Source organism: Mastomys coucha, unplaced genomic scaffold, assembly GCF_008632895.1.
Source record: "Mastomys coucha isolate ucsf_1 unplaced genomic scaffold, UCSF_Mcou_1 pScaffold15, whole genome shotgun sequence".
NCBI classification, from domain to species: Eukaryota; Metazoa; Chordata; class Mammalia; order Rodentia; family Muridae; genus Mastomys; species Mastomys coucha.
The window spans coordinates 55,591,173-55,605,033 of record NW_022196897.1 but is presented as its reverse complement, the minus strand read 5'-3'; the positions used below and the strand labels follow the sequence as shown (position 1 = coordinate 55,605,033).

General features: G+C 40.7%; 1 protein-coding gene across 2 annotated transcripts in view; it reads right to left on the bottom strand.

Moving 5' to 3' along the window:
- The window catches only part of Cers6 (ceramide synthase 6), a 256,454-nt gene that overhangs the window by 166,073 nt on the left and 76,520 nt on the right, over positions 1 to 13,861 (bottom strand). For both annotated transcript variants that reach the window (XM_031370514.1, XM_031370515.1), the window contains exon 3: positions 9,039 to 9,169. In XM_031370514.1, coding sequence (XP_031226374.1) covers positions 9,039 to 9,169 — 131 coding nt within the window. The remainder of the gene's footprint in view (positions 1 to 9,038; positions 9,170 to 13,861) is intronic.

Here is a 13,861-nt window from a genome sequence, read left to right as displayed (position 1 = left end):
CCAAATGTAAGCAGAGCACAAACATTAAACATGCAGCCAGCTGACCAAGGTGCATGCCTTGTTTGGTATTTTTAACAGAAGTTTGTTTTGCTATAATTAGCCATATGCCTGAGTGAGAGGCATAGCCAGGTGACTGGAGAATGTGAGGAACTGAGTGGAAAACCTGAGTTTGCTGTACCACAGACTGCAAGTCTAAGACAGAAAGAAGGAGCAAGGCTTACAATGAGAGTCTAAGTAGATGGCTATACTACTGATAGGCCACCTTATTGGTCTTCAGATCTTTCCCCATGAGAGTGGGGAGGATAATCACAGCTTCAACAGGTGCTAGGTTGGGCTAAACACAGCTATGTACCCTCATGATACCACGAGCCAGGACTGGCATCCTATTCTAGATGAGTCTGATGCTTCTATGGTAGGGAAACTCTGGGAAGTGCCAGACATTGGGGGACTATATTATCTGTCTAGAGAATGCCATATGAAATACTAGTATAGTTTTACAATCCTAAGGCAGAGCACAGCAAACAATGGGCTATTGGGCTGGATACAGCCAACTGTCTGTTTCAGTATGGTCCAAGGGCTTAGAAGAGTTTTACATTTGTAATGGCTGGAAGGATTTAAAAACCTAGTATTTCATAATATGAAAATGATATATTCACATTTCAATCTCAATAAAATACATTTTCTTAGAAGGGACAGCTCTTTCTATTTGTATTGTCTCCAGCTACTCCTGAGCCACAATGGCAGAGTTGTTATTATAACAAAATCTATCATCTTTTAAATATTTACATTCCAGCTATGTAAGTAAGAATCTGACTACTTCTGCCCCTATATGTTGTAAAGTATTTAAAATAACAGTGTTGAAGAGTAGTATAAAATATGCACTGGGAAATATTGGGCATTTATGTGCTTTGGCTTATGGGACTGAGCTACCCAGAGACCGTTTCATATCTGTAAACAGTCACTCCCACCTCCATAAAAACAACAAAACAGCTCAATTCTGTGCTTTACCATATTTTGTTTAGACTCAAGATCAGTATTGAAACACTGCTGACTATACACCCAATACTAACGAGAGAAGATGAAGATGTCATTGTTATAGACTGTAACAATTTCTCATTCCTTCTCTTTAAAAAAAAAAAAAGAACCTCTGCCCCCCAAATCCAAATAAATGAACCAACTAACCACACAAAACCTGTACTGAATGGGCTGTCTAGACACTTCAGTTGGCAAAATCCTTGAGATCCTGAGTTTGGATTTCTAGTATCCATATAAAAAAGCTGAACATGGTAATACCTGGTTATAATTCCCACAGCAGGGAAGCAGAGAAATGCAGACCCTGTCAAACCTATTCAGTGAGCTCCAGGCCAATGAAAAGACCCTCTCTTCAGTGGGAAAGTATCCTCTGGACTCTCTACATATGCACACCTTTACACACGGCAACACTACCACTATCCACAATAACTAAAAATGATTACATTCATTATTCAAAGCCAGCATTAGCGTCACAAGACCCTATATAACAAAGTAAAAAAACGTCAGTTTCAGGATGTTCATTGCATGATAGGATGAAAAAGCAACTCTGATATTTGCCTCTGATAAAAATTGCTTCTTCCCAGATTGAGGGAGGTATGGAAATAGTTCACATATATTTTGATGAGGTGTGTGTTTGTTGTCTGCAAACAAATATGTGGCTATTAAAATTTGGTAAAGGTATTTAGAATATAATTTGAATGATCTCAAATTAAAGAATTTAAGAGATTGACTACTTGTTTCATGTGCAATTCGACTCCTGTTCCTCCACCCCAATTATTAGTTCCATTTCCTCTTTCAGGTCACAAGATAGCACTGTTCATTTATCCAAATAAAACAGCAATTTTACTCACAGTGAGCAAATTGATGGCATGAAGGCAACTGATTAAGCCTTCATTGTCATTGGCAAGTTCTCCCAAATCCAGTGGAATCACATATTGAGAAAACAACAAGGCTTCTTTGTAGAAACAAGGCCACCACTTCAAGGCTCTGCCACTCCAGAGTGGTATCCAGAAACAGCAGCATTTTAGGTGATTTTAATCCATATCAATTCTGAGATAAAACTCCTAACAGGAGTCTCAGGTATCAGTTTCTAGAGTCTAAAGTTTTGTTCTTCAAAGCCATAGGGTGGGGGAGTTCAGTTAGAGTAATTATTATTACTAATCTTTGATGCATGATTATTTTCACCCTACATTTTAAGTTTATCACACAGCAAGTTCATCCTTTCAATCAATTACATACTGCTTAAGTAAAAGGTATATAGGATATTTACTACCTGACATGTGCTAGTACATGTGCTTCAGGGCATCTGAAGGGAGTTCAAATTTTCTTAACAGAAAACACAGAGAGAGGGTGGGGGAGGGAGAGAGGGTGAGAACACAAATTTATGTTCTCCAGCTTTCTAATGTGATTTAGTTCTTCTGAATAGTAGTCATCTTTAAAAAAAAAAAAAAAAAAAAAAAAAAAAAAAAAAAAAAAACCAGGAGACACAGTAGGGAAGAGAGATGAATGAGAATGTTATTGCACTTGGGACACACATTCTAAAATTAACATGTCCAAACACCCTGGACTAAGACCTACATATCAATTTAGAAAGTCCACTAGATGATGGTAAAATATTTCTATTGCTCAAACAAAATACTGAACAGAAGCAATGTGAGTAATAAATAAATAAATAAATAAATAAATAAATAAATAAAGTGGGTTTATTTGGCTTATTCTTACCATTCCACCATGGACGGAAGACTAGGCAGGAACTTGGAAACTGGAAAGGAAGTAAAGGGCATAGAAGTTCTTTCCATGGACTGCTCAGTCTGCTTTTTATATAAGCCAGGACCACCTGTCCTGTAGTGGTACTGACCTTAGCAGGCTGGACCCTTCCAAACCAACCATTTACTAATAAAATGTCCCACACCTGTCTACAAGACAATCTGATAGAGGCATTCCTCAACTGATGTTCCTTCTTCCTAGGTGGCTCTAGTTTATTCCAGGATGAAAAACTAACCAGCACGACTGATTACTGGTCAACTGAGCACACAAACCCATAACCTTTCCTTTGTTGTTTGTCCCCCATATTTCATGTTAATATTACAATGTAAAACACAATTCAGCTTTTTTTTAAGTCCCATAGTCTAAATTTTTTCAACACTTTATGAGTCCAAGTTATCTCAAAGTATCCAGTCTCTTAACTATAGGATCCTGCAAAAATAAGTTATACTTTGTAGTTCTAAAAGCGAAAAGAAGGGCTGGAGAGATGGTTCAGCGGTTAAGAGCACTGACTGCCCTACCGAAGGTCCTGAGTTCAAATCCCAGCAACCACATGGTGGCTCACAACCATCCATAATGAGATCTGATGCCCTCTCCTGGTGTGTCTAAAGATAGCTGCAGTGTACTTACATATACTAATAAATAAAAGGGAAAAGAAAGGGCACAATTACAATCAGATCAAAGAACAACCAAAGTCTAAAGTACAGAAAGTTCAGGTATTTAGGACTCACTCAAGATCTTCTGGGGTCTCACTGGCTTACAGCTACATCCATTTCTCAAGATTTGTAATTTTCAGTATCCATGCCTTGTCTTGTAGGCTCAGGCTGGCTCATTCTACACTGCTGTTATCCTTGGCAATCATCTCATCACCCCAGAATCTCCAAAACGATGCTCTTGACTACAGTGGAAGTTGTACCTTCATCAGTGGTCTCCTGGCTTCTTAGAGCCAAGCTTTACACTTTCTCTATTGGCCTTTCAATTCCTGGGTCTCCACTGCAACTGAGGCTGTAAGTTCACCAAAAGCCTCTTAGCCTCTCTACACAGATTCCAACCCTGCATGGAGCCACGCCTCAGCTATTCCCTCTGACTCCTTCACTCCTTCAAAACCAGTATCATGTGGGAAACTCTTACACATCACCAAGTTCCAATACTAACTTGAGATACAGCCTTGGCTCCCCACTGGACCACAGCTTCTTTGTGACGGTTCTGAGGAAATATTTGCCAGATTTCTCCGCAGTGATGTCAATCTCTGATTAATCATAGATGATTTCTCAATCCCAGCTAACCAGCAGGAATGTTTCACTAAAGCAAAGGTTTCACTTTCAGTGGTGCTGGTCTGCTGTAAATCACAGCTGGTTCTTTAGTCCCAACTGACCACAACCAGATTCTTAATTTAAATGTAGCACAATAGAGACCTTGAGGAACTGATTCTCAAACTTCCCTGTGAAACTTGTTATGATTTGCATTTCTCTCAGCACTATCTCCCAAGGTCACACAGAATAGCTTCCTCCCAGGAACAGTCAAGTCTATTACAGCAATATGGCATGTTTATGATACTAATCTGTTTTAATTTGCTTCTAGTTGCTAAGATAAAATACTGGCCAAAGCAAATTGTACTGGAAAGGGTTTATATAGCTTACCCTTCCCAATCACAGTTCAACACTAGGGAAAGTTAAGACAGGAGCCGGGGAGGCTGGAAGTGAATCAGAGACTGTCTCAGTAAGGGCTGCTATTGCTATGATGACACACCATGACCACAGCAACCTGGGGAGGAAAGGCTTTATTTGGCTTAAAGGCCATAACACAGTTTTATCACCAAAGGAAATCAAGTCAGGAACTCAGAATGTAGCAATCTAGAGACAGCAGCTGATGCAGAGGCTATGGAATGGTGCTGCTTACTGGCTTGCTCATCATGGCTTACTCATCCTGCTTTCTTATAAAACTTAGGGCCACCAGCCCAGGGATGGCACTACCTACAATGGGCTGGGCTCTCCCCATCAATCACTAATTTTAAAATATCCTACAGGCTTGCCTACACTCAGATCTTATGGAGACATTTTCTCAATTGAGATCCCCTCCTCTCAGATGATTCTATATGGTGTCAAATTGACATAAAACTATCCAGCACAGAGACCGTGAAGGAATGCTCCTTAGTGGTTTAGTCTCTGTGGATGGCTCCACCTGCTTTTGGACATAACTCAGGACTACCTGTCCAAGGGTGGCACTCCCCACAGCAGGCTGGACCCTCCCACAATCAACCACTAACCAATAAAATGGTTGTACAAACATCCCCATAGGTCAGTCTGACTGAAGCAATTCCTTGGGATTCTGTCTTCCTGTGACTCTAGTTTGTGTTGAGTTGCCAACAGCAAAAACAAACAAACAAACAAACAGTATATCTTCTCTGATTTCACTATTCTTCTAGATCTGTGTTTTTTTAACAGATTAAAAATCATCATGTGCACACATGACTAATGTAATTCTACTTTATCCCTCACAGTATTCTATGTTCTTCACCATGTCATTATTTCCTTTGAATTTTTTGTTTTGGTTGAGATGGGGATCTCACTCTATTGCCCAGGCTATATGACTTCTCTCACACCAGCCTCCTGACTAATTGGATTTATATGCTTATACTACACATCCAGATCTTAAGAGTTTATCTTTGAAATTTCCATCCAATTTTCCAGAGACAGAAAATTTTCCTAAAAACTATTTACACTAGGCTAGTATGTAACAACATTCGTTGGCTGTGGAGACATGTGGTAACTGAGATCAGCAATTCCTTCCAGAACAATGCCATTTTAAGCCATGATCAGTTCATGAATATTTGGTAGAGTCTTTGTGTTATGGGAAAGTCTGGGAAGAATGTGTGTGGTCCTGTACTTCTTGGCAGTTATGATACAATGAAGAGATTAAGAATAGTTAAGTTATCACATGAAGCAGGAGATTCCATTTCAAACATCAACAATTGCAGTAAGTGCTCTGAGAATTTGAAAGAAGTCATGCTCAGTCCAGTCCCATGAGTCAAGCCATACTGCTCAGTCCGGTCCCATGAGTCAGGCCTAGGATTTGAGGAATTGGTAGGGGACAGACAAGAGTGCAACCAGAAGTATCAGACATTTTAGGATAAAAGTATTGCATATGGTATGTGAATATGGCATGGCAGTAAAACCCCAACCCTGTGGAAGAAAGAGGTTGCTTGAATTGACCTCCAGCAGGCTAAGGCCAGACTCTGGCTATTAAGATAAGAAACCTGATACTCAAGCTCCACTTGTAGAAAAACCATCAAAGTTTTAAAGTGACAGGCTGTGGGGATGGAATATTTTAGAATGATGTTTTGGGAGTTATAGTAGCAACACAAGATGCTGCAGAGAGCATAATGAATCCTTGGTAGAAATACCTACACTGGACACATATGGCTTACGAAGCAATTATTTCCTGAGAGGAAATAATTTCTGGAGAGACTGAGGTAGGGTAAGGAAAGAAAGAAGCTGGAGACTAACCTGGAGAAGAAATGCATTAGAATCCACAGGAGGAACTCTTAGTAAACATGTGAACAGTCCCTGGCAATAGAGAACTACTACCAACCTAGAAGTCAAGAGTAGTGTCCAGTAAGAATGCATCAGCACTGAGTCATGCACATAGACGAAGGGGTAGCAATGACCCAGTGGTCATCCCAGAAAGGCCTACATGCCTCCAAGAGCTGAGCTTTCTGTTTAGATCTTTAGTTCCTGACTGTCCACAGCAATCACTTAACACACATACCTGACTGTTATTATTATGACCTATATATACATACTCAGGTCTTATCTGTAAGATAAGGTACACTGAGCCTTGTAACATACACTTCCCCTTCTCCATTGTGTCTGTACACTGCCACACTTCTAGCTGTCATTTAGAAACTTTTATAAGTAAAGGTAACCTGATAACTCCCTGGGTACACAGGTAAAGACTAAGTGAATTTAAGGAAAGACACACAACAGTGAGTCTAGCGGTGACTACTTAAAATGTAGTCTATGGGCCAGTGTAAGACCCTGTCAAGCCTTAGCTTACTGGAGACCCCCTGAGGGAATCACATGGAGCCTGATCGATGCAAAGAGCATGAGGATTTTTATTTCAGTGCACTGAGGCCGTCCCAAGCCCTAAGGAAAGGAGGCAACCCCACACAACTTGTTCACTGAGCTTTTATACAATTTTCAGGGTAGCAGCCATTAGACACAATGTGATTGGTAGAACAGTGTGATTTTTTTTTTAAACTGATTGGTCTTTAGGGAATGAGGTGGCAAGGACTTCCCTTGTCTGAAGGTGGGCAAAGGTCCACCCTGAGGAATGTGCCCCCACCCGCAGGTAGCTTCTCACCCTGTCATCTGAGGCATGTTAATCAGCCTTTCCCTTCCGGAGAGTCCTGTTACCTTCCTAAAGTTCCTGAGCTTATCTTATTAAGGAAATTCCTGGCCTCCCAGTGTTTTTCTGAGATGTCCCTGTTTACTCGGATCTTACACCAGCAGCATCATGGGCCACTGTGAGCCTGTTAAAGATGCAGAGTCTCAGCTGCCTATCCACAGGCAGGGAATCAAACTCTGTATCATAAGAAGATCCCTGGGTAACCGATACCTATACACATTTGTGCTTTAAAAGAAAACTATTATAAGATCAGTTCTAGATAAGGCTGCACTGTGCTACCAGAGCTGGACCAGGAAGAGAGTACACAGGCTAGAGTCCAACCTGACTCTTGCTTTGACTCATGGTTCAGTGATAGAGCTTGGGGCCTTTGGAGATAGGGCAAGACCAAGTCAGGAAGCCATTCCAACTGGTGATTGGAGCCCTGGATGCATAAGTCCTGCCAGGAACCGGTACTGAGCTTATGGATGAGAAATATTTAACAGATTGTCTACTTAGCTGTCCCCTCTCACTCCAGGATTTTATAAATATCCTATCCTCCTGATGATCCCATTTATTCTCTTCACATCTACCCAGCTGCAGGAACTTATGGTATGACTCTGCATCTCATTCACTCCCTCAGTCTTCATCATGCAATGTCAAAATACTTTTTTTTTTGACTAATTGAAAGATGAACCTGAAATGGTGAACGTAACTTGAGTTGCATTCTATTTTGAGTTTCAAAATAGAAAGGGCGTGACTAAGGGCTGCTTTCACCGATATTAATGTTGCAATGATATGGGTCAGGCCAAAGCTCCTTAAAGAAAGGGCTAGACAGACAGCAGTGGCCACATTCATAAGATGAAGAGCACACAGGGCCTGCCTCACCTCAGCTGAGTTTGTACACAATGATTATATCTTCCCCTGATTTCCCTGAGTGTATCCAGTATCACCATCTGAAGATTGTGTGTGTGTGTGTGTGTGTTAAAGTATTTGTATGGGTTGTATACTTGTTCCTTCACGTGAAGGACAGAAGTAGATGTTTGGACAGTAATGCTCTCCATCACTTCTCACTCTAGTTTTCTGAAACAGGGTCTTTCTGTTAGAAGACCCTGGAACACATCCATTTATCTAGACGATTTGGCCAGTGCACTCCAGGATCTGCCTCCCCCATGATAGGATTGCAGATACATGCTGCCATCCCAGCTTTTACCTGAGTGCCCAGGGTCTCAACTCAGATTACCCATAGAGCTCTCTCCCTGCCATTGTCTTTTATTATTTTTAACAGCTTTATTAGCATGCAGTCTATAAGCCATGAAATTCAGAATTTGAAAACAGAAGAGACTTTCATTATATCCCTTACTGTCAAGCAGTGCCTCATTAAAATGCATACAGAAATAGAATATAGCTATTTCTTAAATCTCTAGGAATATAGGAGTTTGTTATTACCTCTTGATTAGCATTATCCTAAAAAAAATCTTAGTTTTTATTAGTGGGAAATAGGTCTTGATAAAATTCTGTCTATTCAATTCAAAATGTGGGAGCATTGTGTGCCTTTGAATGCTGTACTTCAAAGATGGCTGGTTGAAAACACTGTGACAGCCCTTTCCATCTGTTTCCCTGATGTTACATTAGGAAGTTAACTTTATTTATTGGATCCACACTGGAAATCCCAAACCCTTACAAACTACTGTTCCCTCAGATTTTTCTGCTCCATTTTCCCACCAGGTATTGTGCTTCATAAGGGTGCTAGCATCTGCCAACATCTGTTGTTTTCCATGTCTGGGTTGGCATAAAAGACGAGGCAGGTTTTTCCTTTCAAAACATGGGCTGGGCGAGGAGAGGAGATACGAACTTACATGCTCTCACAGAACCTGGTCAGAGTGCTGGGTTTTTCCTGGTTGCGTCTTTGTCGAAACCAGCGTTGAATGCTCCGAACATCCCAGTCCAGCTGCTTGGAGAGCCCTTCTAATCTCTTCTCATCAGGATGCTGTCAAACAAGGCACCAGAGAAACCATTTTCACCCATTTTTACTTACACCATGTACAGGGCTGACCTTACACACAGTTGAATTTTCCCTCTATTTTCTATGGCTGGCATTTCAATATTTGTGACTGCGAATCTAGTCTATCCACTTGAGGCAGGAACAAAGATAACACCTGAACGACTCATTATGAAACGAGACAGAAACATAAAAATCTTGCCCCAACGCCTGCATTCTTTTTCTTATCAGCAAATACTTCTTATGAAGCAACCAGCAACCAAGAAAGGGGAACCAGCCAGCTGGCTGAGTCAGCTCCATTAGCCTTCAAGGGCACAATTTACAGAGACATCAATCAAATGGTTCACCTTCTTAGGGAGAAAAGTATATCAATATATCTTATAAACAGATAATGTAGAAAAGGCAAAAAACACAGAAACTCCCAAAATGTACCAGCTAAGGTATCACTTGTGGTACCACAAGCATCTCTTCTCTCCTCTTCCTTCCCTGTCTTCCACGTATTCCCCTCCTTGGCTTCCTCTGTCATCCCCTTTCACTTCAGCACGCATCTAGTTTCAGTAACACTACATATTACCAACAGGAACTTGTGTGGTGAAAAAGACAAGATGGTCTTGGCAGTAGGCACAGACCCAGTTCCTCGCCCCACTTAGCTTCTGAGAGCCTTGGTCTCTTTACCCATATAAACAAGCATGGTTTATCAACGTACAGGGGACTGTGGCAAAGACTCTGAAAATATATGTTAAACTGAGAGTCGGTTATCTGTCTTCTTTTTCTCCCTCCTACCTCTTCTCTCTTGCTGACAATCACAAGAGAGGAACCTACTGTACAAAACCGGCTAAGAGAGCTCCACCCTCTTCCTTATTATTTGCTTGAATGCTTATGATCAGAGGGGAAAACCAGGAAGGAGGGAGAAGAACCACTGACTGGGCTGTAACAGAGTGTACACACAGGACAGACAAGCCTCTCTGCAATTCCAAGGGTCTGCATCTCCCACAGTTCACCTTCCTTCCAAAGCACTGAGGAAGGAGTGAAGCCTTTGGGAAGAGACCAGGTCACAAAGGCGGAGCTCTCCTAGTGAGATCTGATTGTTGCTCCAGCCTCCACTGCCTGTCCCCAAACCTTCTCCCCTATTCCTTTCCCTTGCTCTCTCTTACCTCTCTAAACACCCAAGAAATGTACACTCCTGGCACCCAGATTGCATACTTCTAGACTTTAGAACCGTGAAAGGTAAATAAATGTCTGTTGCTTAAGACTCTTGTCTACAGCAGTCCGCCATGGTGGCCTGAACTACCTGAGATAGGAGATAGACACATACACACCCCAAAAGCACAGCAAATGACATGCAGTTACCAAGTGCTCTGCTCCTGTGCCTACAAAGGCAATTGCAGGCATACAGCTGGGCATGTGCCTGAGTTCCTTTCAGTGTTAACAAAAGAATATAAACCTCCTTTTATGCCTTTTTAAATTGAAAATATGAGAGAAGCAAGGGGAGTCACTATCTATAATATATATTGGTTATACTACCATCCAGTTAAGCTGAATATTTTTATCACTACTTTTGACAGCCTCATACAATGTATGTAATATACTGTGACTACAATCACCCTCCCCACCCTCTACCATCTTCCTTATTTTCCCTCCCAATTCCTTGATGTTAACTAACCCCTCTGATGGCTACACCACTGAAGAAAAGTGACACTGTCCCTAGGAGCAACCATAAACAGGCAGAAAACAAAACAAGACAAAACAAAAGAACAAAGAAACCCAAAACCTAAAAACAACCAAGCAAACAAACAAAAACACCCCCAGGAAGGAGGCAGGACCTTTGGGGACAAGAGAAAGATCTTTTTTATTTCTGTGTTTTCTAGTAGTTGGGGAGAAAACTCTAAGGTTCACAAACTGAAACCGGTGAAGCATCAATACTGACCTGGCTACCTCAGTCCCCCTTCCTTTCAGAGGAAACCAGGGCCATTAAGTCATCTTTATCGCCAGGGCCATTTTACATAGACACAATGGGATGCATACTCTTTTACCTTGCTTCCCTCAGTCTCACAGCCACGGCAGACCATGGACTTTGCTCTGGACTTGGGGTTGTCCCCTTTATAATTTGTCTTGGATGGATTCCAAATGGGCTCAGAACACAGCATCTCTGTTGGGAAGTGTAAAAATGAACTCCACCTTTCTAGCCTGTTCTGCTAATGAACACTCTGGCAGCATCCAGACTTCTACACTAAGTTCTACATGTCATAGTAAATGGTAGGACTCATTCCTTGGACTGGAAACTGTAGATCCAAGGGGTCTGTGCTTCTGTATATTTTTATATTGAAAATTTACTAACTTTATTAATTTATACCTCAAAAGAAAGAAGGGTCACGTCCAGGAGTCTCCACCCAACCCAATAGAATATCTGCATCTTTTCAGTCTGATACACAAAAGGTAGATTCTCAGTGTAGCTCTGACTTTCCCTTGTCTTGAGAGAAACACCTTCTTTATGTGTTAAAAACCATTCAGGGGCTGGAGAGATGGCTCAGCGGTTAAGAGCACCAACTGCTCTTCCAGAGGTCCTGAGTTCAATTACCAACAACCACATGGTGGCTCACAACCATCTGTAACCATATGACAGTGTACTCCTATACATTAAATAAACTCTTTGAAAATAAGATTTAAAAGAAACCATCCAGACTTCATTTTCAGGTGAGGTAAACTCAGTTCTGCTACCTAGCTTTATCCCCCTATGACTTGTTAACATATTTGTAGGATTTTTTTTCTGACTGATTAAACATTTTTCTCTATTATAAAGTGAATTTTTTTTTTTTTGGCCAGTAAATCTTTTCTTTTAAAATTGGCTTACAGTACTCTTTACTTAACAAACAAAAAAAAACAAAACCCTATGCAGCCTTTTGCTAAAAGTACACTTGAATTCTATCTTTTCTGTAATTTCCCTAGAAATTATGGTTATAAATACCTTTTAATACTTTCAGGGTTTTGAGGGACTCAAATCCTTGGTGTATTTTGAATACATACTGGTATCATGTGTGCAGTAGCACTCAAACATTCTAAATTGTTATCCTAGGTCCCAACACCATAGTTCATCTCCTCCCCGTTGAGATCTCACCCTGGTCTATCATCCATGTCGGTGCTAGGTGTTACTCAGAGGTATTTCTAGTTCTACGTGACCAGAACTTAGATGACAAGAATTAGGTTGTTTATATCTAAAACTGAGACAAGTTCAAATAAACACTTTGGTATCTGTAATAAGATCGTACCAATTCTTAAATCAATGTAAGGTTAATTAACATCTTTATTCAACTTGTCTCAATGCCCTCCAAGAGTATTTAAATGTTTTCCTCATTCTTCTTGGGTTTTATTATATATATAAAAAATCATTCTTTCTTATAATCTTTTAACTATTTTATAACTTGGATATAAAAATCCATTTATTTCTGGTGATTTTACACTGTAATTTTGTTGTTGTGGTGGTGGTTTTTCACTCAACTGTTGTCCTTTTAAAGGGGTACAATGACATAACTCTCTACCACTAGAACACAATCTCTGTAAGTAGAAAACCTTTTCACTGGTGCCTATATGATGTGACTCATAAATGCTTTCTGAGTGAATGAATATAAGTGACTTACCTACTCACTAGCTCAAGCCCACATGAGCAATATGTAAAATTATCAGTTTCCTCCCCCTCCTTGCATGCTCCACCCAACACTTGTCAACAATATAATCTTTCTTGGAGTCTGCTTTTGTACTATTAAATATGCTTCTCCTGACTCTCTGATTAGCCAGCATTAGCTGATCTGCTGCCTCCCAACTACTAAGCAATTCTACACCTAGTGACTTCCCATCAGCTTCTCCTCAATGCAAGCTAGTTATCCTTTTTTAAACTTCAAGAACACAAAACTTCAACATTCTGTTCTGACACCATCCCTCATATTTCTTCATCTCTTAGTTTTAAAGTTTAAATATATTCAAAACTCACAAACTTTCCCAGTAATCTTGTATAATCTTCTGGTTAGCTAAAATATATGACAACAATTTCCTTAAGATGGAAAATATGAGGACAATTTTAGAGAATCTGTCTATAATTTTTATATAAGAATTAATCTATTATCTGTGGGTGTGAGGGGGGAGGGAGAGGGAGGGAAAGAGGAAGGAAGAAAAAGAGAGAGCTCACACATGTGTTTGCATGTACTTGAGCAAGTGCCTGCAGTTGCCCACGTAGAACAGAAGGATATTAGATCGCTATAGAACTAGAGTTATGGGTGTTTATGGCTCACTTGACATGAGTGCTGGGAACTGAACTCTGGTCCTCTGGAAGAGCAGCAAGCACTCAACCACTGAGCCAGTTTTCTAGACCCTGCCTCCAATTTGTGACTAGAAAAAGGGGGATCAATAGCCCCTCACTTGACATAGCCATCAATCACTCCCTTCCCATCTGCAAGGGATCTGTGGAGTACACAGGAAGTAAAGGATTAACTAAAATGGAGACTCCATTATGCAGTTTGCATGCAGCCCTCACCTCAGTGTGTGGAACTAGGTGGTGATTACAGATATTGATGTATTACACAGACTTTTGTGAGAAACTCCTCTCCTGTGCTCTCTGCAGGAAATCCAATAAAATCACTGGTCACAGCATGTTGAACTTTGGTGAACTAGTACTTCTGTTAGACACTG